Source organism: Hemicordylus capensis, chromosome 13 (assembly GCF_027244095.1).
Source record: "Hemicordylus capensis ecotype Gifberg chromosome 13, rHemCap1.1.pri, whole genome shotgun sequence".
NCBI lineage: Eukaryota > Metazoa > Chordata > Lepidosauria > Squamata > Cordylidae > Hemicordylus > Hemicordylus capensis.
Genome location: NC_069669.1, coordinates 5,667,631 through 5,694,430, shown reverse-complemented (window position 1 = coordinate 5,694,430; position 26,800 = coordinate 5,667,631). Strand labels below are relative to the sequence as shown.

General features: G+C 57.1%; 3 protein-coding genes across 3 annotated transcripts; all 3 read right to left on the bottom strand.

Annotated features, from left to right (window-relative positions):
* Positions 1-549: 549 nt before the first annotated feature.
* Positions 550-3,702, bottom strand: MRPL28 (mitochondrial ribosomal protein L28). Its single transcript, XM_053276745.1, has 5 exons — positions 2,796-3,702; positions 2,353-2,503; positions 1,880-2,016; positions 1,282-1,368; positions 550-933 (listed from the first exon to the last, which is right to left on the bottom strand). The coding sequence occupies exons 1-5, from the start codon at positions 3,087-3,089 to the stop codon at positions 838-840; spliced, it is 765 nt and encodes a 254-aa protein (XP_053132720.1). The 5' UTR covers positions 3,090-3,702; the 3' UTR covers positions 550-837.
* Positions 3,703-4,094: 392 nt separating this feature from the next.
* PGAP6 (post-GPI attachment to proteins 6) lies at positions 4,095-17,945 on the bottom strand. Its single transcript, XM_053276744.1, has 13 exons — positions 17,183-17,945; positions 13,805-13,982; positions 12,605-12,812; positions 12,055-12,188; positions 11,545-11,810; positions 10,350-10,672; positions 10,076-10,169; positions 9,754-9,871; positions 9,352-9,488; positions 8,073-8,251; positions 7,355-7,501; positions 6,685-6,801; positions 4,095-6,119 (listed from the first exon to the last, which is right to left on the bottom strand). Exons 1-13 carry the CDS (start codon positions 17,439-17,441, stop codon positions 5,823-5,825), a joined length of 2,457 nt encoding a protein of 818 aa, XP_053132719.1. The 5' UTR covers positions 17,442-17,945; the 3' UTR covers positions 4,095-5,822.
* Positions 17,946-24,104: 6,159 nt separating this feature from the next.
* LOC128336313 (hemoglobin subunit alpha-1-like) lies at positions 24,105-25,263 on the bottom strand. The gene is made up of 3 exons (XM_053275712.1): positions 25,037-25,263; positions 24,703-24,907; positions 24,105-24,367 (listed from the first exon to the last, which is right to left on the bottom strand). The coding sequence occupies exons 1-3, from the start codon at positions 25,246-25,248 to the stop codon at positions 24,239-24,241; spliced, it is 546 nt and encodes a 181-aa protein (XP_053131687.1). The 5' UTR covers positions 25,249-25,263; the 3' UTR covers positions 24,105-24,238.
* Between the last annotated feature and the right edge of the window lie 1,537 nt (positions 25,264-26,800).

Genomic DNA, 26,800 nt, shown 5'->3' with positions numbered 1-26,800 from the left:
CTCCCTTGGCACTCTGTACCTGGGACTGCTCGGAAGAAAGCAGTCCCAGGTACAGAGCTCCTGAACTCTTTGAGATCTCTCCTGCTCAGAACTCAAGACTGTTCAGAACTCAAGAGAGCAGAGCAAGACAGAGCAGCCAGTCATCTTGCTTTGCCTTAACTGGGCTCAAGGGCTACTGTGCCAATCCCATTACCCATTATTCCATTCATTCTCCTGATGCCATATGCTTTGGGATGCATTTTCCTCCACCATCTCACATTAACACACTGGGCTTACCAAAATAGCTTGTTTGCTGCGCCTAACCCACTCTGTGCACCGCCACAAGTCCTTGCAATCTGGATGGAAGGGGGCTCTGGAGGAAACAAGGGACCCTAGGACTACAAGAAGTCAGTAAGTCAGAGGTTGCGTGTCAAGCTTCTCCATAGCCTGGTGATTAAAAAAGGGATTCTTAGCTAGCCTTCAGGCTACGACATGAGGGACTGTGGCACACAGGGCAATCACAGTGCGTTCTTGACAGCCACGTGCAAGAAAAGCCAGCAAGCCATGAAGTGAAAGCATACTCTTCTTTATTGGTGCTCTGTAAAAGCATCCATAACAGAAGCCAAGAATCCAGTTCAAGACGGCTGGTGTCTCCCCACTCTAGTCCAGACACTGGCTATTATCTGTCAGCCTCCCAGGAAGCACAGCAGGAGGCCCCATTCTGTCCTTCACATAAGATTTAGGCAGGTCTCACACAAATAACTGTTCTAAATCCAGCAGTTCTATCCTGTGGCCTGTGCAATGTGAACCTGAGGAGGAGGAGGAATTCACTACCCCCAAAGGGTGACTGGCTCCTGATCAACACTTCTGCACTTCAGTTGATTCAGAAAGTTTCTGTTCTTGGAACTGCTGAACCAGTTCTTCTGCATAGACTTTGAACAGGGGAACAGGATCCTGAATGACAGATAAGGAAGAGAACAAGTTACACAAAGCATCACAGCAGTCCTTGATAAAAAGCAAGATCCAGTCAGCAAGGCCGAGTAAGCAACAGGGACTGGCCTGGCCTCCAGGTCTAAGATGGCCTGCCAACTAACTGTGCACAGAGAGTACCCAGTACTGTGTGCCTTGAGGAGGCAAACCACAGTGTGTCTGGATGCAGTGCATGTCCCCAAGGACAAAGTGTGATTATGCTACACAGACGGTAGGAGCATATTTTGTAGGGAATTGTTTGTAGACTAGCCCACCAATGCCCCAAAGGGAAAAAGGGAGCTTGTGAATTGACCCACACAGGATCCAACATACCTTCCGCTCCAGAAGCCTCTGCTTTTCCACAGCCTCTTCCAAAGTCAGCCCAACCCATTCTGCCTCCTCCTCCGGGATCACAAACTCCTACATGCAAAAGAAATGTGCGTAAGTACCCACACAGCAGGGAGACAAATATGCCACTGGACTCCCAAAGCAGGAAAGATTACATTGGTTTATATTTATATTATATTATGTTATATTAAATTCAATTTCTATACTGCTCTTCCAAAAATGGCTCAGGGCAGTTTACACAGAGAATTAATAAATAAATGAGATAGATTCCTGTCCGCAAAGGGCTCACAATCCAAAAAGAAACATAAGAGAGACACCAGCAACAGCTACTAGAAGTACAGGGCTGGGGGTGGATAGGGCCAGTTACTCTCCACCTGCTAAATAAAGAGAATCACCATGTTAAAGAGGTGCCTCTTTGTCAAGTTAGCAGGGGTGTAGCCACAGATAAACAACCCATTCTACTTTCTTGGAACAAGTAACAACAAGACAAAGGGCAGCTACTCACTGCTGGGGCAAAATGAGAGAAATATGAAACAGACCATCACCGCCTCCCCAAGAACCAGAAGCACAGGGAGATGTGCACCTTATACTTATTATAAACAGCCTCTCTCTTAGCTGGGTCATCAGGATGGAGAGAGGGATCCTGGCGTGCAAGTCTTAAAAGCATTGTGCGCTTCAAGTCCATGCCCACCTTTGAACACAGCTCAGCCTTCGGAGTCTGTGGGGGGAGAGAAAAAGATTATTGATCTTTAGGTAGAAGAGGTTTGGGCAAAAAAAAAAGCAAAACCTCAAGGAAACAACACTAAAAGCCTGTTGACTGGACCACCATGGTTTCCGCTGAACAGTTAAAGGATAACCAGATCTGCTGGGCATGCGGTACACAGAGCAGAAGCAAGCAAGAAAATTCAAGGATAAAGTCCACATGTGCCAGTTCACAGCTTCCTCTCGAGTCCTTGCCGGAGGACCTCTGCGGTAATTTCCCCCCGGCAGCCTCCAACCTGCATTTTGGTTGACAGAAAGCCTACCACAGCAGGAGCAAGCACTTGGTACTTAACTTCAGAATGTAGAAATCAAAACCGTAGGCCTCATCGATCAGGTCCAGGGTCCTCATGGTGACTGTAATCCTCAGCTTTTTATCCAGGATCTCACTGTACAGCTCCCGATAAAAGAGTTGTGGCTTCCAGGTCTTCTTCAGCCTGGTGGAGAGCTGAAGGAGCAGAGAGGGAGCAATGACATGGTCCAAACCGGCGCTCCCAGCAGGCTCAGCGATGCCACCAGTGTTCCCAGATGGCATTGACTACAACTCCCAGCAGCAATAGCCTTTGGCCAGAAATTATGGGTATAGTAGTATATCTGGGACAACAATATCTGGGAAACCTTGCTAGAAGGAACACTGGCTACCACCACCCGCTCAGTTGGTGGCCGGTGGCCAGCCTCGCTTCCCGCCCACCCATTTCCTAAACATTCAAGACACCAGTCCTCTGAGAGGCACCACCTACCTTGTCATTGTTGGCATAGCGGAAGCCCGAGATCAGGCCCTCGCCGCCCCACAGACCCTCCTGGCTCTCGGGCGGGAAGTAGGGCTCAATGGGCACGTTCTGCACGCGCTGGCGCTGCCCGGTGGCGGGGTCGCGAACGAACTTGGCGCTGTGGGCTTTCCAGTGGACGGCGGGGGACTGAGCGGCGGCGTCCTCCCGCAGGCGGCGCAGGTAGTGCTGGGGCAACCGGGCATATATGCCCTGCTCCAGCCGCAGCGCGTCCCAGAGCCGCGGAGGCACCTTGTGCAGCAGCATCGCTGCTGGACCCAGCGGGCGCCCTGACCCGGAACCACACACTCTCACCGCTTCCGCCCTTTCCTGATTGGCGCAGCCAAGGGAAGAGGCGCGCTGCCCGGATGTTGAGGGGGCGGGGCCACGCCGTTGCCATGGCGGCGGGAGGGATACCCGCGGGAGGGAGCCCGAAGCTGCTCCGCAGGCGGCGGACCAGCCGGTGTGGCTTTGCACAAGGCGGCGGGTGGGGGGTCCTCCCCTTGCTCGTGTGCGTGAAGCCGGCCCTGCCCAAGGCTTTCCCGCAGATCCAGCAGAGAAAAAAACCCGGCCCTCCCCAAGCTAGCCTGTCCACCCCCGCTCGCTGAGCCCAGTTTTTGCAGGGCACTGACCCTCCCGGGGTAGGGTGGGACGACATCTGCCTGTTCTTCCTGGAGCTCCACTTGCTCCTCTCTCTCCAGTTCGCCCCATCACCAATGGGAGCCGCACAGCTCCCACTTCCCATTCTAAGCTTTTTAAAAAAAAATAGGTTTTAATCTCTGGTTTGTTTTTAAAATTGTTATTGTTTTAAGTGTTTGTATATGTTTTTAACTTGTTTTATGCTATTGTTAACCTGCCCAGAGACGAAAGCTTGGGGCAGTGTACAAATTTGATAAACAATCCAACCAACCTGCAGGCTGCTGTCCATTCGTCTGGTAGAGCTGTGCAGTTATGATGCAGCTCTACCTGGTGAATGGCCAACCTAGAGGCAGCACAGCTCTCATTAACGCCAAGGTGGGAGAGAGGAACAAATGGAGCTCTAGGGAGCAGACAACTGTGCCTCCTTTGCCGTCCACTGGTTCCTTAGGATTGCACCATCAAGTGCTCCAGCCAGGACCCTCATCGTGGGCCAAGGGGACAGCTGGTAGCAGCCCTTCCCGGCAGGAGGGGAGGCTCAGGCTGCCTCCTCCTGCCGTTTGCTCCCATCTTTTATTTGGGTTTCCATCCTCAAAAAACAAACAAACAAACAAACAAAAACACAAGACCACAGAGCACAGTGGACATGACTTTTCTTCATTAAAAAGGACACTTCTGTTTCAGCAGAGCTTTACACATACAGAGTATGACATACAACAAAACCAGCATACAAATCGGTCTCTGTGAAGCACAGTTGTCCAAGTTCTCCCTGAGGTAATCAGCAAACTAACCCTTTTCCCTGTTAAGATTGGCTCATCCCCTGCAGTGATTGGAAAAGAGCTAGCAACACACATCCAATAACCTGGACAGCCCCTTCCCTGATTGCTCTGAAAGGATTCTTGTTCCTGCAGAAACAATCTTGACTTTCCAAGTTGTGCAAAAGAAGTTTTTCTAACAGCCAGGCTGGCCTGGCAGAGGAGCCCCACACAGCATGGGGCCACTACAGCAAGAGCCAGGGGGACAAACCTGGTTCTTAGCAAAGACAGCACCAGACAGACAGCCACCTGCTCTGACAGATGTGCAGAAAGAGACACAAGGGCAGGAGCCATTTGGAGGCAGTGTGGCAATCCCAACACAAAATGGCCCTTTTTCAGCTTCAGCCCCTCTGGCTTGAGGCTTTTATATTCAGTGCTGCTCCCCTAAAATGGGAGTGGGGGCTGCCCCACAGTGGCCTATTTGGGATGACAGACATAAATGCATCAGCCAGTGCAACTCACAGCTACGGGGTCTGCTTAAAAGCAAAGGTGCAAGCGGGGCCAGCCTAACCCTTCTCAACTCAAAACCAGCCAGCCAGCCATTTGGGCGACTCTGAGAAAGCCTGGCTAGATTTGCACTGTTAGAAGCAGCCGCAGGGCCCGGGAGGGAATTGCCCTTCTGCGGCTTGTCGTGACTTACAGTCACCACCAAGCTAGGCCTGCCAACAACAGCCATCCACAAGGCGGCAAAAGACTGTGGCTGCAGACAACGCCAGCACCTAGGGGGGCCCACGACAGGGTCCTCACAACCAGGCAGCTGTCCCAGGCACAGCCACTGCAAAATACAGCCGGTGGAGGAGGCACCTCTGAGCAAGACACAAGTGTAGTCAGCGAAGATTCTCGCCTGGTCCCATCCCTTGTCCCGCAAGCCTGGTTTGTGTGTGTCACACACACCCACACACACCCTGGAGACTCCAGCTCCCACTGCCTTGCCCCCATCCCTAGTGGAGCAAGGCTAGGGACAGGGGGGCACTATTTCACGGCCTTATTTCAGGGCTGCTCAGCTCCAGCCCTCCTGCAGATGGTCACCTACACTTCCCATAATCCTTGGCTATTGGCCACTGTGGCTGAGAATTATGGGAGTTGTAGTTCAAACACACCTGGGGTGGGGGCTCAGTTGAGCAGGCCTGCCTTACTTCATGGGATCCCGAGCACCGCCACCCTGCAAGCAGGGCTCGGCCCCAATTGCCACCCTCATGCCTCCCTCAGGGCAGTTCCGGAGTTGGCAGAATCGCTGGCTTCTCTGGCCCGGCAACCCGCGTCTCCCTCCGCCAAGAGGAGGCAGCTGCAGAGCCCGTGAGCAGGAGGCATTCAGAGGCTCCACATTCTGACAGAGCTGCCCTGCCTGGGGCAGGGTGGAAACGGGAGCATCTCTTGTGGTCCATGCACCAGACTTCCCACCACTCAAAGTCCTTCCTCCACCCAGCAGGGCCTGCTCTCCGCAAGCTCAAGCAGCACCTGGAGGCACCGCTGGCTTCCCGACCCACAAGCCTGAAGGGCCCTGAGGTGGAAGCCCCACAGGCACAGCCCTCCTCCCCGGCCCGCCTGGTCACGTCACGGCATAGAGCTCTTCCCGGTCGTTCTTGCAGATCTGGTAGCGGCAGAGGAGCTTCCGGGACCAGGCCCACGGATCCTTGTGCTTGTCCCCCGGGGGCAAGAAGAAGGCCACGCTGCTGGCCACTAGCATGTGCCAAATGCTGTGTGTGTAGTAGTAGTTCTCCGTGGTTTCCATGAAGGCATAGACGGCAATGGCCACCAGAGCCAGGATGAGGCCGGGGACGAGGAAGAAGGCCCAGCGCTTCCAGGAGGGCGGGTAGCAGTGGTGGCGTTTCACACCATGATAAACCTGCAGTGGGGAGTCAGGGGTTACTGGCCGCCTCAGCCAAAACAAAAGTAGACGCAAAAAGGAAGGCCCTGTGGTAGTGGGTCTGCTTTGCATGCACAAGGTCCCAGGTTCAATCCCTGGCGGGATCTCCTGCTTGAAACCTTGGAGGAGCTGCTGCCAGTCAGTGCAGACAATACTAAGCAAGATGGACCAAGAGTCTGACTCAGCACAAGGCTACTTCCTATGTACCCCACTGCATTTCCACCCACTTGTGAGTCAGCTCCAAAGAGAAGAGCACCAGGCCTCCAGGGAAAATCAGCAAGGCTAAGAAGGTAGGAAACCTTCTAACACGCTCTTTGCGATAAGAGTTCATCTCACCACATCCCAAAGGCAGGCTCAGGGTGGGCTGCAACTATATGTAAAGCAAACTTCTAAAGTTTTGGAGTGGAAGACCTGCTCCTGTGTACAAGCCCGGCAGGCTCCAAAACATGCCATCATTATGAGTCACACCCTGAACTGGGAAACAGCCCCAATCACAGAGTCAGAGGGAGCGAGCAAGAGGCCGGGCCCAGGGCCATCCACCTACCCAAGCTGCGGTCATGACGACGAGGGCGAAGAGGCAAGGCCCCATCATGTTCCAGACCCCTCTGCGGTCCAGCTGCAGAGACATGGCAATGACCAGGGTCCCTGACACACACAGGACCTGCAGTGGACAGGACAAGAAGTGCTCTCAGAGCTGCCCTCAGCAACATGTCCCGGCACTCTGCATCCCAGGGGCCGGAGTGGAGCCCGACAGCAGCTTCTCCAACCCATCATTTCAGGCAGAAGGAAGGCTCCGTTCCCGAGGCCACATAGCAAACCTTGGATTTCAAGCCACCCTGGAATGCAAAACCAGCAAGCCGTGCTAGGCAGATTCCAGTAAGCGCTGGCGTTATGGAGGTTTGTCCAGACTGCTTTATTTTATTAAGAGCCTCCCACACTTTGATCAGGAGAAATTAAGTTCGTTTGGCTCAAAGTGTGAATGCCTCTGTCCTAGAGATGTGAGGGTCTGGGCAGAAACCAGAGGGGAAATGTGGTCCCCCCGCCCCCCGCATCCCGTTTCCCCCCAGGCCTTCACACTCGTACTCTGTCCAACACTGACGTGTATCTATTTGGGCTCACGCCAAAGAGCACGTCCTCCCCCACCCAGGTGCCGCCTTGCCCCACTTCCTCCTGTTTCCTGGATGGAGGGCACTCTGGCTTCCCCCAATACGTACATATTTCAGGATCTTCTTCACTCGCGCCATGCACAGAATCGTCACCCAGATGGAGACCACGGAGCCCAAGAAGTCACAAAACTGCAGGGTGTCATACTCCATGATGCAGAGCACCGCCACCCCAGGCTGGTCACAGGCGTGATAGAACTGCAGCCAAAGGACAGGGAGATGGCCAGTCAAAGCACAGATATTATTATTATTATTATTATTTTTACATTTATATTCCACTCTTCCTCCAAGGAGCCCAGAGCGGTGTACTCCATACTTAAGTTTCTCTTCACAACAACCCTGTGAGGTAGGTCAGGCTGAGAGAGAAGTGACTGGCCCTGAGTCACCCAGCAAGTCTCATGGCTGAATGGAGATTTGAACTCGGGTCTCCCCGGTCCTAGTCCAGACATGCCCGCTGGGAGCAGCTCTGCGCCTCATCGCAGCCGTTCTTGCTTTCCCGTCAGGCTCAACAGGGTCCTTGTCTGTCCCTGGGGGGCCCAGGGGGGCCACCAGAGCTGGAGCTGGATGCATGCACTGCAGCCAGCAGAGCAGACGGCACCACCTTCAGATGTCAGGCGGCCAGCGAGGGCCACCCCAGCCAGGGCACCCGCTCACACCAGCCTCACAAGAGCTGCTCCTCAAGGAGCGGGCACGGGTCCTTGCTCCACCCACGAAAGGCACCCGATTCCTGCCCAGAACGTGCTGAGCCGAAGAGGACAGAGAGACGTACCGTGGAGAAGAACATGGTGAAGGCGTAGACGGAGGCCTCGACCAGGTAGAAGCGAGACAGAGCGATGCAAATGGCGGGAAGGAAGAGCAGGTTGCTGAGCGTCAGCAGGAGGGTGGCCAGTGTCTGGGTGGCGACGGACTGGGCTTTGGTGCCGTCCGTGCAGCTCCAGCCGCTCCAACCTGCCGGAGGAGGAAGGGAGAGAAGAAGTTACCTCTTGGGAGCCTCACACCAGCCAGCTCCTGGGAGCCTCACACCATCATGGGCTCTCCACAAAAGGCCTAACACAAGGGGACAGGGTGGTCAGGAAGCCACCCAAGAGCATTCCCCCATAATTCTGCAGTCAGCTCCTAAAGTTTTTTTTCAAGCCTGGGCACATCTGCTACATCTGTAGTTCTTTTTCTAAAAACCAGATATATCCTATTTTTTTCCAGACCAACTTTTTAATTAACATTTCAAGAACATGTACTGTATGCAAAAGGAAGGAGGGAAATCCCAAATAGAACTTAATACACAGTTACAGCAGCACAAACAAAGAAACTACCTTGAATCCTACACTCATTCTGTTTCAGCCAAATAAAATACAATGATCATGATGCATTGCTCGTTTTTGGTGGGGTTTTTTTGCTACATAAGAAACTGCTCATTTCTCCCTTGAATTACTGAAACTTTCCTCTCCTTTTGAATCTGCAACGAGTAGAAATGTGAGGACCACGGGAAAAAACCACCAGACCAACACAGGGGGTTTTCTCTCCCCACCACCCCCATTTCCCCCGCCCTCCTGCTTTTTTCCCAGGCCTTCACATCTCTAGCAATGACACACGATGGCAAGGGGAAAGAGCCAACACATCCCTAGGGTGATCCAACAGGTCTTGTCTTGACACATCTGGCTCACCCTTAGACAAAGGGATCTTCTTTGGCATTGTACATTTAGAACCATTGGGTGGAGGGGGGTTGCTTTGGAAATGCTGTGTCGCGCCCTCCAAAACGATTAGCACGCATCGCCAGCCGTGCTGCATTTCTACTTGATCTGGCCAGTGGGCATGCAAAGAATTGCCCAAGGACAGTTAAACAACTCCAGAGGTGGGGGCGGGCAGGCATCCCCCTGACATGCTGCAGGGGCAGAGGAGACATTTGTCAACCATGAGGAGACCACGTGGAGAGGAGGCCAGGCGAGAGAGGTTGCTTGCTTAGTCCAGGGCTGCATCGTGCATGCTTGGGGGGCGGCGGGGGATAGAGGAGAGGGGCTCTAGCGGTGGGCCTGCCCGAGAGAAGCTCTCACCCGCCTTGCAGCTGCAGCCCGCATAGAGGTAGCTGTGGCGTTGCAGGAGGCTGCAATGTCCGTAAGTCCCGCAGTCATCAAAGCAGGGGCTGAGGTAGGCGAGGACAGCCACCTGTGCTTGGGCTCCCTCGCATTCCCTGCAAGAAGAGCAAACGGGCAGCGTGAGCCTAACACGGGAGGAGGGTCTCGGCCGGGGGTGGGGGCTACAGCCCTTGCAGGCCAGCCCAGCAGCACAGAAAGAGAGCCAGGGACACAAAGGCGGGAGACGGCCAGGCAGAAAGGGGCAGCCCTCCCAGACTGAGGAGAAGGGCAGAGGCCCCCTCTTCTCTCGGGCCTTGCCCGCTCTGCTGCAGAGACCTGGCCCAGCGGATGCAGGCTGCTGCACGCTGCCGCCGGACTCACCCCTCGGGACAGAGGAGCTGCAAGGACAGGAACCAGTTGTCGGACTGCGGGAACGGGAGGATGAGAGCCGCTTCCGCCGAGGACGCCGTCACGTTCAGCGGAGAGCCCTGGGAGAACGCTGCGGGGCAAGCAAGATGGGGGGGGAAGCAGGGTCGCCATCAGATCCCACAATCCGACTGCACACTCCCGGGGCTAGCCCGGGGCGCTCCAGCCAGCCCTGGGCAGCTCTGCCCTTCCGGGGAGCTGTGAGAAGCCCGCGGGGCGGTGTGCGTGTGTGGGTGGGTGGTGGGCCGAGAAGCCAAGGCATCAGCTGTGGGCTTACCTGTCCTGCAGCCCCGTGTGGCGTTGAGGGATAGCACAGGGGAAGCGGCATTCAAGCACACCAGGACGGTGGCGTTCCCGTGACTCAAGGACGTCTGCGACAAGCAAAGACACACACACACACTTTGGTGGCCCTTCCGAGAGCAACCCCCGGGGGCGAGGCTGCCAGCAAGGGAAGCCAGCAAGGTCCCCCAGGCAAGGGAAGCCAGCGCTCCTGCACCCCCACCACCAGGGGCTATCAGGAGTGTGTCCGTCCCCCCCCCCCCCCCGCTCACCTTGTTCAGCATGAGGTTCAGCACCAGGGTCCCCCCGTTGTCCAAGCCAGAGTTCAGGTTCAAGAGGAGGACGGTCGGGGACTCGGCCTGCGCAGAGACGCTGGTGTCGCCCAGGACCCGGAACTGCACAGACATCACGTCCAGGTCCTCCCGGATGACCGGCTGGACGTGCAGGCAGGAGCGCTTCTGCTCGGATGCACGGTGGGCCTCTTCTGCAGCAAGCAGGGTGGAGTTCGGCCTGTCTGCCCGCAGAAGCGACTCCTGGCTGCGGTTCAGGGTTCTGTAGAAACTGAGGAAGGAGCCGGCACCTCCAGGCTTGCAGGCTGCAAAGGAAGGGCGTGGCAGTGTCAGGGCAGGGCGTCGGGCTTTCCTTTCGCAACCTGACTCACTGCAGGGATCCGGCACAGCCCGCTGACCGGGGATTGACCCCACTTCTCTTTATTTTATTTATTCAAAATATTTATACCCCGCCCCTCCAGTACACTATTGCCTGGGGCAGCTCACAGCATTCATAAAAATATACCATGTAAAACAAGACTAATAAAATTAACCAAATTTAAGTTAAACAAGTTGAAACCCGGCTAAAACCACATTTAAAATTACATTTTTTTAAAAAGTTCCAAATTAAAAGTTATTTTAAAAGCTAAAAACTGAGAAGTTTTTACCCGAGCGCCAACGGGGGAAACACGAGGGGAGGCGTAAGTGCACCCTCCCCTGCCCTTAAAGTTATCCCCCCCACCTTCGAACTGGTCCCCTTCCACCGCCAGTTCCGTGCACATCCCTAGTTTTCAATTATTTTTTAAAAGCACTGAGGGAGGGTAGCATGGCGAAGTTCTTCGGGGAGGGCGTTCCAAAGCCAAGGGGCCAAAACCGAAAAGGCCCCGTCTCTAGTTCCCACCCACTGGATCTCTTGAGCAGGGCCTGAGATGATGAGAGGAGGGCCCTGGCAGGTTCATAGGGGCGAATGCGGTCCAACAGGTACCCCGGCCCCAAGCCCCACAACAAGAGACACACAGTAAGCGCTCCGGCCTGCTCCCTGCCTCTGCGGGTGCAGCTGAATGCCCGCAAGCTGCAGAAACAGGAGTGGTCCGCGTCTCGGTGGGAACTGGAGGGGGCAGTACAGCCACACGCTTGGCGCTTGCCCCCTGAACATGCGTGATGCGCCCCCCCCCACCCGGGTCCGTGCCAGGCAGACCTGCGAAAGAAGCCACCATCTCAAAGGAAACGCTGGCACCAGGGCCGCTGAGACTTTCCACGGTCAAGCGCAGCCACTTCTCCCAGGGCGGGGAACTGAGGAGGAGGCTGCAAGGCTCACGGCCAGTGCAGTTGAGCACCTGCTGGAAGGACTGAGGCAGCGTGCTGGAGCCCAGCGTGAGTAGCACCGCACAGGCTGTCGAGACGTTCACCGTGCAGCTCTGCAGCTCCAAGTGCAAGGTGGCACTGTACTCCGGGACATAGATCCTGCACAGGGAGGGAGAGAGGTGTCTGCCAGGCGGACTCAACCGTGGCCACGGCATGGGGACACACTGGGGTCTGTGCACACCCCACTGAGGGTGCAGGTGGAGGGACACCAGCAGCAGGCCTCGGCCTGGGAAGCAGCCCTGCTACGCCTCGCGCTGCGGAGGGCAAATCCCCACCTTGCCCTCTGCAAGTGCAACTGCCGCTAACCTCGTGCAGAAGCCGGTCGCCTGCGGGAGATACTCACTTGGCATGAACTGGCCTCGCCGGCCTGGTGATGGTCTGCTGCAAAGGAACGTTGGGCTCGAGGACTGCCATGTCCACAATGCGCAAGACGAACATGTCGGGCTGGAAGATGTATGCGCACGGCATGGAGAAGCCCTGCGGGAACGAGGCACCCCTTAGGCCCCCTCTCTTCAGCATCCCAGCCGGCAACAGGCACCCCCTTTAGCCCAAGCCGGCGTGATGTAGTGGTGAGAGCGCTGAACTAGGACTGGGGAGACCCGAGTTCAAATCCCCATTCACCCAGGAGACTGGCTGGGTGACTCTGGGCCAGTCGCTTCCTCTCTCAGCCTGACCTACTTCACAGGGTTGTTGTGAGGAGAAACTTAAGTTTGTTGTACACCACTCTGGGCCAGCCACCCCACTGGAACTTGGAAAGCCCTGGGTGAGCCTGGCAGCTATTTCAGAAGCGGAGGCAGCAGCCTTGCTGTGCCCCCCCGACCACCACCCCCAGCAGCAGGCCCCAGCCACAGGAAGGGTGGGCTTCCTCGGCACGCCTCCCCTGCCCGCCTCACCTTCACCTCAATCTTGCCGTCGGCCTCAGGCAGGTGCGCGGCGATGAACCAGTCGCCGGCGGCGGGACTGGTGAGGTTGACGAACGTGCTGTTCTGCAGAGCGGCCGTCAGGGTCAGCGTCCGCGTGTAGGAGGGCTGCACACTGGTGTTGGCAGGGAACTCTGTGCCCAGGGGATTGATGACAGGAGGGGCGCCGTAGCGGAAGTGACTGGAAAACAGCAGGAAGCAGGCGGGTCAAGGGCGGTGGTCAACAGAGGAAGCTGCCATAGACTGAGTCAGGCCATGGGTCCATCTAGCTCAATGTTCTCTTCACAGACTGGCAGCTGCTTCTCCCAGGTTGCAGGCAGGAGTCTCTCTCAGCCCTCTCTTGGAGATGCTGCCAGGGAGGGAACCTGGAACCTAGATGCTCTTCCCAGAGTGGTGGCTCCATCCCCAGAGGGGAAGATCTTACAGCGTGCACCCATGTAGTCTCCCATTCATATGCAACCAGAGTGGACCCTGCTTAGCTAAGGGGACAAGTCATGCTCGCTACCACAAGACCAGCTCTCCTTTCTTTCTAGTTTTTTGGTGTTTTTTTTTCATCTCTGTGTGGAATGAATTTTGTTCTGGGCAGCAGAATCAAGGCAGTGTGCGCGCACATCCATTCAGAGTGGGGCCTTCTGAGTGGGATCTAGATTTAACAGAGCTGACTGCTTTTTTCTGTTAAGTGTGAGTGTATGCACATGCGCACGCCTTAGAGGGAATACTGGTCAAGAGCCTGGATGCCTGGAGCGCTGCCAAGGGCTCCAGGCTGGGAGCACGTCCGGGTCAGGAGGCTGGCACCCTCTGGTACATAGAAGCATGCCAGGGGAGCAGCTGGCAGACTAGGATGCTGTCTTTGCCCAGCACCAAGAGGGAGGGTGTCTGCCTCAGAGCTAGGGGTGATTCCTACCCAGGGAGGGGGAGGCGGAAAGGGGGAGGGGGAGGGGGAGGGACAGGAGGAGCCAGAGGAGGAGGAGGAAGAGGAGGAGGCAAAGGAGGCAGAGGAGGAGGAGAAGGGGGGGGGAGGAGGAGGAGGAGGAAGAAGAGGAGCTAGCTGGAGAAGGTGGTGGAGGAGGCAGAGGAGGAGGTGGAGGGGGAGGCAGAGGAAGAGGAGGCGTAGGTGGATGAGGAGGTGGAGGAGAGGGAGGAGGCAGCACAAGGGAGCCACAAGATACGCACATGATGACCTGGGTGTTGCTGCACTCGGGGCCTCCTCCCCTGGATGCCTGCAGCAGCCAGCGCAGCAGGACCGTGTCCTCTGGCACGTGGAAGCGGAAGAGTTTGGCATTTCTGTACCAGGTGTAGAAGGAGAGCTTCTGCGCGCTCTGGGAGAAATACTCTGAGACGAATGTCAGATCTGGGAGGAGAGCAGAGCAGAAGGGAGCATGGAGGACAGACAGGGGCAACACAAGCTGATCCACGCAAGAAATACACACACACACACACACACACACTTTTGCCACCAAGGTACTTTGCTCTTTGCCCCCTGCAAAGGTAACTTCTGCTAACCTTGTGCAGAAGCGGCAGGGGTGGGGGGAGAGATGAGTTAGAGTGTTGGACCAGGACCAGAGAGACCAGAGTTCAAATCTCCATTCAGCCATGAAACTCACTGGGTGACTTGGGGCCAGTCACTTATCTTTCAGCCTAACCTGCTTCACGGGGTTGCTGTGAGGATAAACACAAGTATGTACACTGCTCTGGGCTCCTTAGAGAAAGAACAGGACATAAATGCAGTAAGTGTGTGCGTGTGTGTATGTGTATATATTATACATTATACACACACACACACACACCCCGTCACACTTCCTTACCTAGCCACAAATGATGGACTCCCAAAGGCCTCCCGGCTGCAATCTCTGGAAGGGAAGGAGGTTTCTAGCTGGTTTGGAACTGAGCTGTGGATTCCTCTCTGCCCTCCAGGCATGGAAAGCAACGCTTGCTCTTGCTCTCTGTCTGACGCACCCTGGGCGGGCTTGCGGTCTTTCAGCACAGAGGCGTCTGCCTTGGCATCACGAGCCCGCAGAAGAAGCCGGGGAACCAGGTGGGGTGAAGTCACCAAATGTGGGCCAGCCAAGGGAAGGCTCTCAGCAGAGAGGCCAAGGGAAGGTCACCCAAATGCACAGATGGGAGGAGACTCACACACACACTCACACACACACAAACACATACACACCCGCTCCTTGGACAGGAGGGCACTTCCTGGCCCTTCCAGAAAGGGCTAGGCCGGCAAACCCATGGGCTTGGCCTCCAGGAACCAGACTCAAGAGCCACCCATTTGCCAAACAAACACACCAGAGTCCCTGGCAAGCCAACAGTGGCATTTTAAAACTAATAGTTCTGCATCCAAATAGATACCCAGAAAACGTAATTTGGATACACAACATTCATGTAATGAAATGGGGTGGGGGTGGGCGGGAATAATTTGAGACACTGTAAATATGAAATGAATTGTAATATAGAAGAAAAAAATACCAATTTCAGTAACAATCTACTAGTCTGGCGGCTATAGGCCAGCCTCAGAGGCTTGCGTTTTGGGCGGTATAAAGATATGCTAAATAAGTAAGTAAGTAAGTAAGTAAGTAAATAAATAAATAAATAACAGATTACAGACAGGAGCAACTCCCAGCCCTATCTTGGAGCTGCTGCCAGGGAGGGAACTTGGAACCTTTTGCGTGTAAGCACGCAGGTGCTCTTCCCAGAGAGGCCCCATCCCCTAAGGGGAATATCTTATAGTGCTCCTATGTGGTCTCCCTTTCAAATACCAACCAGGGCAGACCCTGCTTAGCAAAAGGGACAAGTCATGCTTGCTACCGCAAGGCCAGTTCTCCTCCCAGCAGAGCATGCCCACGCCCTGGGCTTTGACCCACAGCCCTTCCAAATCAAGGCCCGTGGGTCACGAGGCTGGAAAACGCCCGTCCATTGAGAGCGACCCTCTGAAACGTCCCCAAGACACAGGGAAGCAGGTTCCTCGCACCACACTGAGAAAACCCTGCCCAACGTGCTAAAGCAGTGAGCTAGCCAAGGGGCTGGATGGAGGCCTGCCAAACTGGCCCAACCGCCAGGGCCAGGCAGCAACCAGGTTCCTTTACTCACAAGGCAGGGAAGGTGGAGGCCCCCTGCCAAGGGCCGAGCCCATCCATGCCGAGGTCAAGACAGAGAACAGGGAATGTAGGGTGTGACGACAAGGGAGAAGGGAACCCGGGAACCCTGCTGTGTTCCGTAAGGCAACCCACGAGCCGGGTTTCGCAAGGCAGCAGCCAAGTTGGCTGTCTGCCTCTCCTTTCTTCAAGGCAAGGCACAGCCTTTCCTCGCCTCCCTGCCAGCCCGGGAAGCCGCAGGCCACTCTTTTGAGCCCAGGTGTGGGAGCCAAAAGTCGTCCCCCCCACCCTCGGCCCTGCCCAGCTGCATTGACCACAGAAGAGCCCGACTCAGGGGACAAGGCCTGGCTCTTGGGGGGCCAGCAGGCACCCAACGGATTTGTCTCCACCACTCAGGCCTTTCCCTGCACAACACCCACCATGTTGCAATGAGGATGGCAAACAGGTCCATGACCTCTGGGGCCTGCAAAGCAAACGCGGATATGCGTGCAAAGGTACGGCAGGCCCAGAGGCTAAACAGGAAGGCGGCCACCGAGGGCCATGATCCCAGAGATCCTGGGACCCTGCACAAAACACTCGTGCAAAGGTGAACAACCACCTCCCCCCCACCCCGTGCTCCCTGATCCTCAGACCTGGGGAAGTCTCCAGGGTACAAGACTTCTAGAACAGCCACCACCAGGAAATCTTCTCTGCATATTAATTAATTAATTATTAATTGTGGTTGTTGTTAACAACATTTATATCCCGCGTTTCCTCCAAGGAGCCCACCGCGGTGTTCTGTTTATGTTTAAGCATGGTTGTTTATCCTCACAACAACCCTGGGAGGTGGGTTAGGCTGGCTGAGAAAGATCCGTGACTGGCCCAGAGTCACCCAGCGAGTTTCATGGCTGAATGGGGATTTGAACGCAGGCCTCCCCGGCCCTAGCCCAACACTCTAACCACTACACCTATCCCATGCCGCGCTCAGGAAAAAGCTCCTGGTCAGTCCCAAATGGCTGAGGTGGAAGGTTAGCGCAGGCCGGCAGGGGTCTGCAAAGGATGCTGGGCCCAGGCCGTTGGGGTCAGCCTCCCAGGCACTGAGCAGGTCAGCCAAGGCGACAGGCTAGGACGGGTCAGCAGCTGCCCCCTAAGCCGAGCCGAGCCGACCCCCCAAAACATGCCCAGCCTTCCTGGGGCAAAAAGAGCAGGGCAGCGAAGCCCCCCCTCCCTCACCAAAAAGGGCAGGGGCCTAGAGTCGATGCCCTCGAGGGACCCCGCCTCCCTCTTCCTCTTCCCCTCCACCCATAAGGCAGGAGCCAAAGCCCGGCCTCGGGGGAGGGGGCAAAGCAGGGTCTCTCCGCCTCCGAGCATGTGCAGACTGTAGAACGGCGCACCCGTCCCGCTCTCGCTCCTCTGCCCGCCCGAGACAGGCCGGAGTTCCCCCGGGGCAGGCAGCGCCGGAGCCCTCCTCGCCACTCACCGTCGGGGCCGCTCTTGTCCTTCCCGGAGGCGGAGAAGCTCAGCAGCAGCAGCAGCAGCGGCAGCAGCCCCAGCGCAGGCCGAGCCATGGCGGAGCCGCGGCAGCCCCTCTTCCCCGGCCCGCCGCCGCCTGCCTCTCCGGTCCCTGCAGACTGGACGGGCCCGGCCCGCAGGAGGAGGAGGACAAGGAGGAGGAGGAGCTGCCCGGTCACCGCCCCGGGGTTGGCGGTTGCTGGGCGGGCGGTGCTCCTCCTGGGCATGGTCCGCGCGCCCCGGCAGCCGGAAGGGATCGCGGCGGCTCCCCCGGGGCAACGGCCGGGGGTCGGTTCACGGGCCCGAGGCGGGTCGGCCCTATGGTGGTCGCCCCCACTTTGCCGAGAGCCCCCGAGCAGCGTCTTCGCCTTCGCCCACCGGCGGGTGCGGCGGGGAGGGGAGAGGCCCCCCCGTGCATGATTGACAAGCCGGCAAACCCGACGGCGACCGGAGGTCGCTGCTGCCCATGATGGCAGGGCCTGCCGCCATAGCCGCGGAAAGAAGCGCCCAGCGGCTGGCTGGTTGGCGCACGTCTGGATGCTCGCCCGTCCGCCACCGCCCGGGTTCCTGCTCCGCGGCTGGGATGCTGCTGAACTCCGCACCTCCCTTGCAAGCCTCCCCAGGGCCGCCCCTTTCCTGATGCCTCTGCCTAGACTGGGAGCTTGCTTGCTTGCTTGCTTGCTTGCAGCCTGTTTGTCGTCGCTGCTGTGACCTTGGCACAACCGTGTGTTTTGGGCTCTGGCCACATCGTGGTTCTTCATTTATTCCCCCCCCCCATTTCTATACATCGCTTTTTATTAAAGCAATCCCAAAGCGGTTTACAATTTAATTAAAAACAATGCACAGCTAACATGAGAATTAAAGGGACAAATGTTAAAGATAAAAACAATATATTTCAACTTAAACGTGTAAAAACCTATATAAAAGAGTAACACAAAAAAACTGCAAGGCAGCAGGGAGATACACTAGAGCCCCAACGGTATTTTGCCCAACTTCTCCCCTTTCTCCAGCCAACTAGCCCCAGCAGCCCTCCCTTAGGAACATAGGCAGCTGCCATATACCGAGTCAGACCCTTCGTTCATCTGGCACACTATTGTCTACACACACTGGCAGCGGCTTCTCCAAGATTGCAGGCAGGAGTCTGCCCTTATTAAACGGGCCCTGATTAAATCAATCCACCCTGACTAAATGGGCAGGTTTGATGCTCGCCCAGATCATGACTGGAAGATCACCGAATTGTGCTCATGACAAAGTGATTCATTTGACCAGTTCACCATCTGCATGTGTTGGGGGTTGTTAATTTTACCCCCCAGTGGGTAAATCAGCAGAGCACTAAGGAATGAGCACACACTCCAGTTACAGAGTAGGTAGCAGAGGATGGTTTAGTTGTTGCAGCTATTTAGAGAAAACACATGGAGATTCTTGTAGAACGAAAGACTAAGTATGTATTGGTTAAGTACACTTAGATAGGAAAGCCTAAACTTAATCTAAAGGACTACATAATCAAACAGTAAGGAGAGAGACAGATGTTTCCATCTGTTCTCTAAGAGGAAGGAAAGGAAGGATAATTTGTGACTCAGAGTCAGCACAGGAAGTGAGGAAGAGTCAGATCAGGGGTCATAGAGTAGTGACCGGTAGAACAGGTAGGGAGACCCTGACTCGCTGTCTCTACCCCCAGTGCCCCTAGTGGTCATTAGGAGAGTTGGTGCCAAAGGTTGACGCACTGGAACTCCATGTCCGACAGCATGCACCAAGCTGACAGCAAATTTTGTGCAGATCTCATCTCAGCCCTATCTTGGAGATGACAGGGAGGGGACTTGTAACCTTCTGCTTGCAAGTCTGTAGATGCTTTTTCCATCCCCTAAGGGGACTATCTTACAGTTAGGAGTGTGTGCCCAGCCCAGGGGCGCTTTGAATACTTCCGGTTACATCCAGTAAAGGGAGCAATGGTGCAGCAGGGAGGTACACGCTACTGCCCCGACGTACTTTTAGGAAATGGAGCACCAGCGGGGGGGTGGAGCGGCGAGAGCATCCTCCCTTGCCCTTGAAGGCAGACATGCACATACCCCGCCGTCGAACTGGCTCCTGCCAGTTCCGTGCACATCCCTAGGTGCCTCATTGGAACACCAGCGTCTCCTGGAAGGGCCCTGGTTAGCCACAGCACTGGGGCTTGTTTTTCTGGAAGTCCCAACCTTGTTTGCAGCGCATTAAACGCCTTGCATCTGCTAGAATGTGAAGACAACAAAGTCCAAATAGTCCGTGTCCGGATACACAGTGTTCAAAACTGCCAAAAGTGTGAAGGGGGAAAAGGAACGATTGTGCCGCCGAGTCCGTGCCGACTCCTGGTGGCCACAGAGCCATGTGGTTTTCTTGGTAGAAGACAGGAGAGGTTTACCATTGCCTTCTCCCACGCAGTATGAGACCTTCCTATATCGCTGCTGCCCAATATTCTGGGAAACACACCAGCGGGGATTGGAACCAACAGCCTCCCGCTTTCTAGGCAGACTGCTTTTCCTCTGCGCCATTAGGTGGCATAAAAGTGTTAAATTTAGTGTTACATGATGGTTATGCTGTATCAATAGTGGTCTATAACTTTGATAAGTCTGTCGGGTTGTAGCACATGATAGTCCTGTTTAGAGCCGACCCAGTGAAATAATAGTGCTTGAATTACAGTCCGTTCCTATGCAGGTACAATCCCATTTCCCCCCGCTCCACCATAGAAAGAATTCTGCAGATGCTCGTGATAGTGTCCACTCAAATGGCAGCAGCTGGACCAGAGAGATCCTTGCCTGTTTCCCCTTCTCCTCCACTGCTTCTAAGTGACCAAACTGTGGGAATGCACATAACTGGTCAGATAAGGGAGAATGTAAAATGCAGAGTAAGCACAATCAGTTCCTCCGTACCTGGTACCTCTGTACCTTTGAAGCACAGGATGAAGGGACCGGACTGCCCACGCCTCTTTGCCCTGTTGCTCAAGGAGGGCTCGGACTCTGGGCCCCACTGGCTCTCCCCTCTGCCCCGGCGGGCCCTGAGATCATCTCCTGGTAGGAAGGGCTGTCTGTCTGCTGTGTGCCTGGCTCCCCACAGGCAGCCCTTAGAGGGCCCAGGTCGAAGCACCTCTGCTGGGCCTCCTTTGCTCTCTCCCGGCTGCAGAGGGGGCCCTGTCTGAGATGCCCCCCTCCCGCTGGTCTTTGGTGGGGAACGAGGGGTTCAGCTCTCCAGACTCTGAGCTGGGCCATGGGCAGGTCTGGCTGCCTCCAACGAGGCAGACGAAAGAGATGGCTGGACGGGGAGGAGGCAGGGGACCAAAGGCATCCCACCAGACCCCGACCAGACTCTGGCCTGCAGGGCCTCTGCCTACAAGGCGGGCTCCTTGCTGCCATTCCCACTGACTGCCAGCAGGGGGAGCCCCTTTGCAGGGAATGGGGACCAAATCGGGCTCACTGCCAGGGTTCGGGTTCGGGTGAGGTTTTTAGGTTTTGGGTTCGGGTTGCCATCCGCCCTTCTCCACCAGAGTTGTGCAAAGCTCTTCTTATCCCTTTGCCAAGAGAAGCAGCACAGCTGGCTTGCCAAGTGGCCCTGAATGGACTGCGGCCAATATTCCCCCTTTGGTCCGGCCAGCTAGGCTGGTGCCTCCCCCTGTGGGGCAAGCCCAGCTTCCCCTCTCCTAATTCGTCTTTACCATCTCTAGCCAGAGCCGTTTCTGGCCCGAACTAGGACAAGGGAGCTCACAACAAAAGACATTGGGTGTGAGAGCAGCAGTCTATCATGGAGACGTTTTCCAGGACAAGTCCGATGGAAGGGAAAGGACCCATTCGAAAGTGGTGGGAGAGGAAGCCTGGTGGGGAGAGAAGGGGGCCCCCAAATAGGGCCCCCAGCACTGTGGAAAAGGCCCCCTTTCCGGTCCCCACTAAATCCAGGTCAAAGCAGCGCCCTGAGACCCAGCCTGACCATAACCCCACACACTGGGAGTCCTAAGGAGGAGGGGGGATGAGGCACAGCGGCCTCTGGTTCCCGGCTGCTCTCTCTGAGCCTCGCTCTCTCCCATCCCGTCCCACCCTGGCATTTTTAACAGGAGCCACACTACCTGCAAGCCGGCCATTCATCGGGTAGAGCTCTACCTGATGAATGACCAGCCTGCAGGCAGAGTGGCTCTCCTTAACAGTGGAGTAGGATAGGCAAGAGAGGAACCACTGGAGCTGCTGCCCCCTGGCTCATTAGGGCAAGCTGCTACTGCCCCAGGCCCCCTCTCAGGGCCACTGCCCTGTGGGACATTCCTCCACCGGGGAACGCTTCCCTGCAGGAACAAGCAGGCAGCCTGAACCTGGATCGTCCCAAGTATTTCCTGGCATGTCAAGGCCCTGGGAAGCCACAACCAGGCCAAGACCTCCTCAGCCTCAGCCTCAGCGTGTGTGTGTGTGTGTGTGTGTGTGTGTGTGTGTGTGTGTGTAGAGGACAATCCCCCCCCCCCCACACAACCCACTTGTGGGTTCCCTGGCATTTCAAGCAAGAGCCGGTAGGAGGGCAATGGGCATGCATGAGAGGGCTCCCTCTACTGATCACATGCAGGAAAGACAGCCTCCCTGGCACCCTGAAGAGAGGAACATAAGAAGCTGCTTTCTACTGAGTCAGAGCGTTGGTCCAGCTAGTTCAGGATTGTCTACACAGACTGGCAGCGGCTTCTCCAAGGTTGCAGGCAGGCCGGACTCTCCTGCCCTGATGGTAGGAGAAGCTTCTGGGGGCCCACCTGGCCATGGGAGGTATATTCCTTCTAGCTACACACAGAGACTCTGCAGCAGGGCTGGGCCTCTCCAGTCTTGAACTTGCCCCCCTGAGTGTGAAGCCCTGCCTGGGATGGGGAGTCCCCATCTTGGAGGGGGCAGGTGCTTGGGGGTGGCGTTGAGAAGCTTCCCTCCATTGCACTCAGGCACGGGGTGTGTGTGTGGGGTGTGTGTGTGTGGCTTAGCATGGCCCTTCTCTCCCCCTCCACAGCTCTTCTCTTGGCCATTCATCCTTCACAGCAGTTTTCTGGAGCAGAGGAGAGCACCGGCAGAGTGCTGCTGCTGCTGGTGGCCACTCCGCCATCCCCTGGGCCCAGGCCGGCAGCTCCAGGTCAAGGTGCCAGCCAGGACAAAGGGTGGGGCCTTGGCCCTGCTGTTGGAGGCAGGGGCAGCCCTTGCGTCTCCCCCCCCCAGCTTCCTGTGGAGGCCCCACAAGCCATTCCTGGACCCCTTGTCCCCTTGTAAGTGGGGTGGAGGATGCCTGGCAGTTCTGCCTGCTGCTTATCAGTTAGCAGGCCAGCCCCAGCCTGCTCTGAGCTACTTACTATGGTCTGGGCATTGCTGGATCTCTGCCTGCCCTGTGCAGAGAGGGAGGGAGGGGGGTCCCCAGTCCCCCAACCCACCCCCACCATGTGCCCTGCCTAGTCACTGTAATGGAAGGCAGAAGAGCTGGTCTAGCACAGAGGAAGCTGCCATACACCGAGTCTGACCATTGGTCCATCTAGCTCAGTGTTCTCTTCACAGACTGGCAGCAGCTTCTCCAAGGCTACAGGCAGGAGTCTTTCTCAGCCCTGTCTTGGAGATGCTGCCAGGGAGGGAACTTGGGAACTTCTGGATGCAAGTGCTCATCCTAGAGTGCCTCCATCCCTGAGGGGAATATCTTGCTGAGCTCACACATGTCTCCCATTCAAATGCAGACCAGGGTGGACCCTGCTTAGCAAAGGGGACAAGTCATGCTTGCTACCAGACCGGTTCCTACCATAGACCGGTTCTCCACAAGAACAGAAGGGAGCTGGTCTTGTGGTAGCAGGCATGCCTTATCCCCTTTGCTAAGCAGGGCCCACCCTGGTTTGCATTTGAATGGGAGACTCCATGCGTCAGCACTGTTAAGCTATATGCCCACCCTTCCCCAGAGGCAGCAGATCCAGGCCAGCCATTTGGAAGCCCCGCCTGCCTGGAGGAGCTTTTCACCAGCGAAAGTGTCTCCTTGGCTCGAGGGATCCCAAGAGGACTAGGAAATGGCAAGGAAGCCGATGCGGGCGAGCTCTGAGGAGGCCTCCCCGGAGAGGAGCTGCCAGTGCTGTTTCCTAGCTGGGCTGTGGGCCCCAGTGCAGTGGCCAGTTCTCTTCACTCCCGGCCCGCAGCAAAGGGGCTCCCAAAGATGCCTTCTTCTCACCCCGGGCGCTGCAGACTGTATCATGCCTGTCATGCACAGGTGTGGAGACAGCCTAGTCTGTGCTGGCAGGTGTGTGTGTGTGTGTGTGTGTGATGCCCAGAAGAATCCCCTCACCCTTCTGCCATCTCAGAATTCTCCTTCGCCCCCATCCACTCAGACCCCCTGATAAAAAGCCCTGGGGCACCCCCACCCCATTGCACCCCCAAAGGAGGGAAGAGGCACCAGCTTCGGACGGCATGTCCAGAGAGGGTGACACCCCCGTCCGCGGCTTCCAAGGCTTAGGATTGGGCTCCAGGAGACGGTCTATGCGGGTCTTTCCCACACGTGTTCAGACAGACACTGGGTCTGCTCCCCACGCCCGCCCCACTTTGGCCCGATGCTCCTTCACATCCATCGGCGCCCCCCTCCCACCCGCAACTTGGCCAGTGGTCCCAGAAGCCTCTTATGGGGTGCGCGCACCCGTGCAAGGGAAGGAAGGCGAGCAGGGCGCGTCCTACACCGTGACTCGCCACCCACCCAGCAACCCCCGGGAGAGAGGCAGAAGAAGCGGGCTGGTCTGCCCTGGCGTGGTGGTGGTGGGAGCGCTCCTCCAGGCCCTTTCCGCGCCGAGGGGACCAGTTCGAGGGGGCCGAGGCTGGCCAGGCTTGTAGGCCGACTCCCCTCCCCTCCCCTGACCCCACCCGCAGCCCAAAGAGACGCCAGAGAGCCGCGCATCAGAGGCCAACAAGTTTATTGCAGCCGACTGGGGCGCGGATTGCTGCGGCTGCTGCTGGTGTCGGAGACGGAGGGTAGGTAGGGAGGCGTCGATGTCGGGCGCGGCGGTTCCGGCGGGGCGCTCTCCTTCCGCTTAGCGGTACCTGCAGGTCAGCTCTTTGGACACCTGGGTGAGGAACTTGTCGCAGGAGACCTGCAGCTCGGGCTTGAGGGGACCTCCGTTGTGGACGGCGATGGTCACCAGGATGTTGTGGTTCAGTAACTGGCGGGGGGGGGGAGGAAGAGGGGCGGAGGCGTCAGAGGTGGGGGAGCACCGGGGCGCCTCTCCGCCCTACGGGGCCAGCAGCAGCAGGACGGCCACGAATGCCCCCCCCACCCGCGCCGTCTAGGCTTGGCCCCAGAGCGACTGCCGGACTGTCTGCTGGGGGGGGGGGAGGCAGGCAGGCAGCGAAGGCGGACAAGGGAGCGTCGTCCAGCCAGACGGAGCCAGCAGCAGCAGAACGGCCAGGAACACCGCCCCCGCCCCGCGCCCTCCGGGGACGCCAGTGCAGAGGGCAGCGGCAACGCTTGGCCCCGGGCGGGAGAGAGGCGACTCACCCCAAAGTTGGTGGGGTCCACCCGCAGCTTCTGAGCGTGCAGCTCGCTCAGCGGGCCGAGGGCGCTGTGCAGGTCGTCCATGTGGTTGACGGCGAGGGTGAGCGCGTCGATGATCTTCTTGCCCTGCTTCTTGACGTCGGCCGAGTCAGGGCTGGTGTCCATGTGGGCGAAGTAGGTCTTGGTGGAGGGGTTGGAGGCGAACAGCCTGTGCGGGGGAGAGAGAAGGAGCAGGCGGTCAGGCAGGCGCCGTCGGGGCAGGAGGGCAGGCTGCTGCAGCCCGGGGGGGGCACCGGCGGGGCTGCAGGACGCAGCCCCGGCGGCAGGGCGGGCTCACCTGTTCAGGCACTCGGCGCCGAAGGCCTCGGGATGGCTGCTCACATGGCTCCAGACGGCCTTCACGTTGGCTTTGTCGGCGGCGGACAGGGGCATCGTGGCAGTTGGTCTCAGACTCCGGTGTCGAGGGAGCCCCTCGACAGCCCTTATATCTGGGCTGGGAGGCCCCGCCTCGATCGCCGCTCCTCCTTCGGCTGGAGGCGCCCCGCCCATCCCCGGGGCCTCCGGGCGCCTGCAGCGGGGTGGGGTGGGGGGTTAGAGCAGCAGCCAGCTCCCTCCGGCAGGGTGGAAGCCCGCCCCCCCCCCAGCATCGGCGCAGGAAGGCGTCGAACCCCGCTCTCTGCTCCCCTGCTCTGCAGGTTTGCTGCTGGCCCCTCCGGCGGCTCCCCTCGGCTCTGAAGGGCTCCTGCTGCACGGATGGGCTTCGGCCCCTCAGAGCCATGGGGGCGGCTGCGTATCCCTCCTGCTCGCTGCTCTGCAGATCTCAGCTTAGGTCAGGACACTGCAAGCAGTGGCAGGGCGTTCCTCTGGCCGTTTGGAAGGGCCGCTCCCCGGGTGGCTTTCTGTTGTGGCTGCAGAGCAGCAGAAGATAGCCACGCAGCGGCCCTTCCAAACGGCCAGAGGAACACCGTCCGACTGTTTGCCATGTTCTGACTGGAAGTGAGACCTGCAGTTTGTAAGATTTGGGGAGCAACCTCTTGCTGGATCACGGGAAGCATCTGCGCGCAAGTGGACAGAAAGGGAAGTGTCCCAGCATGAAAGCTGCGACTTGGAAGGGGGGGGATCACTCTGGCATGCTGTCCGGCAGGCTCCCTCTTCACTAAGACTTGGGAAACCCATTCCCGCCTGCTCCAGCTTCTCCTCAGCCCCCCAGCTCTCCCCCCCCAACCACCACCAGCCCCTTGCCCGCTTTGGAAGCAAGCCTGACTTTGTGAGGGGTGGGGGCTCCCAGGAGAGACCTTCTGGGCCTCTTCCTTAAGGCCTGGAGACGCCTGCCCAAGCTCCGCAGGTTGCAGGCAGAGGAGCAGCTCCTCACGCCGTTCTTCTTAGGGGGAGAGGAGAGAGATTGGGGGGGTAAATTTTGGGGCAAGTTGAAGAGGTAAGTTTTTAGTTTTGGCATGGGGCGTTCCGTAAAAAGAGGAGGGAAGTCCTCAGATGCTTCCAGGAGACCTGCATCCCGGATTAGGAAGGGAATGGAAAATACAGCTGCTAAAACCAGAGGGCCCTTCTATCCAGATCGATGGTGCGGCCACATTTGGAGTACTGTGTACCATTCCAGTCACCATCTCTCAAAAAGGACTGGACATTGTAGAAGTTGAGAAGGTGCAGACAAGGGCAACGAAGGAGATCAGGGGCCTGGAGCACCTCCCTTAGGAGGAGAGGCTACAGCATCTGGGGCTTTTGGGTTGTGTGTGTTTTTTTAAAAAAGAAGGTGACTAAGGGGAGACACGATAGAGGTCTATAAGATTATGCATAGTGTGGAGAAAGTGGAGAGAGAGAAATTCTTCTCCCTCAAACATAGCACTAGAACCAGGGGTCATCCCATGAAACTGATTGCCGGGAAATTTAGGACCAGCAAACAGAAGTGTTTTTTTTTTCACACAACACATAATCAACTTGTGGAATTCTCTGCCACAGGATGTGGTGACAGCCAACAACCTGGAAGCCTTTAAGAGGAGTTTGGATAACTTCATGGAGGAGGGGTCTTTCAAGGGCTACTAGTCAGCAGGATGCCTCTGAGTACCATTTAGGAGTAACAGCAAGA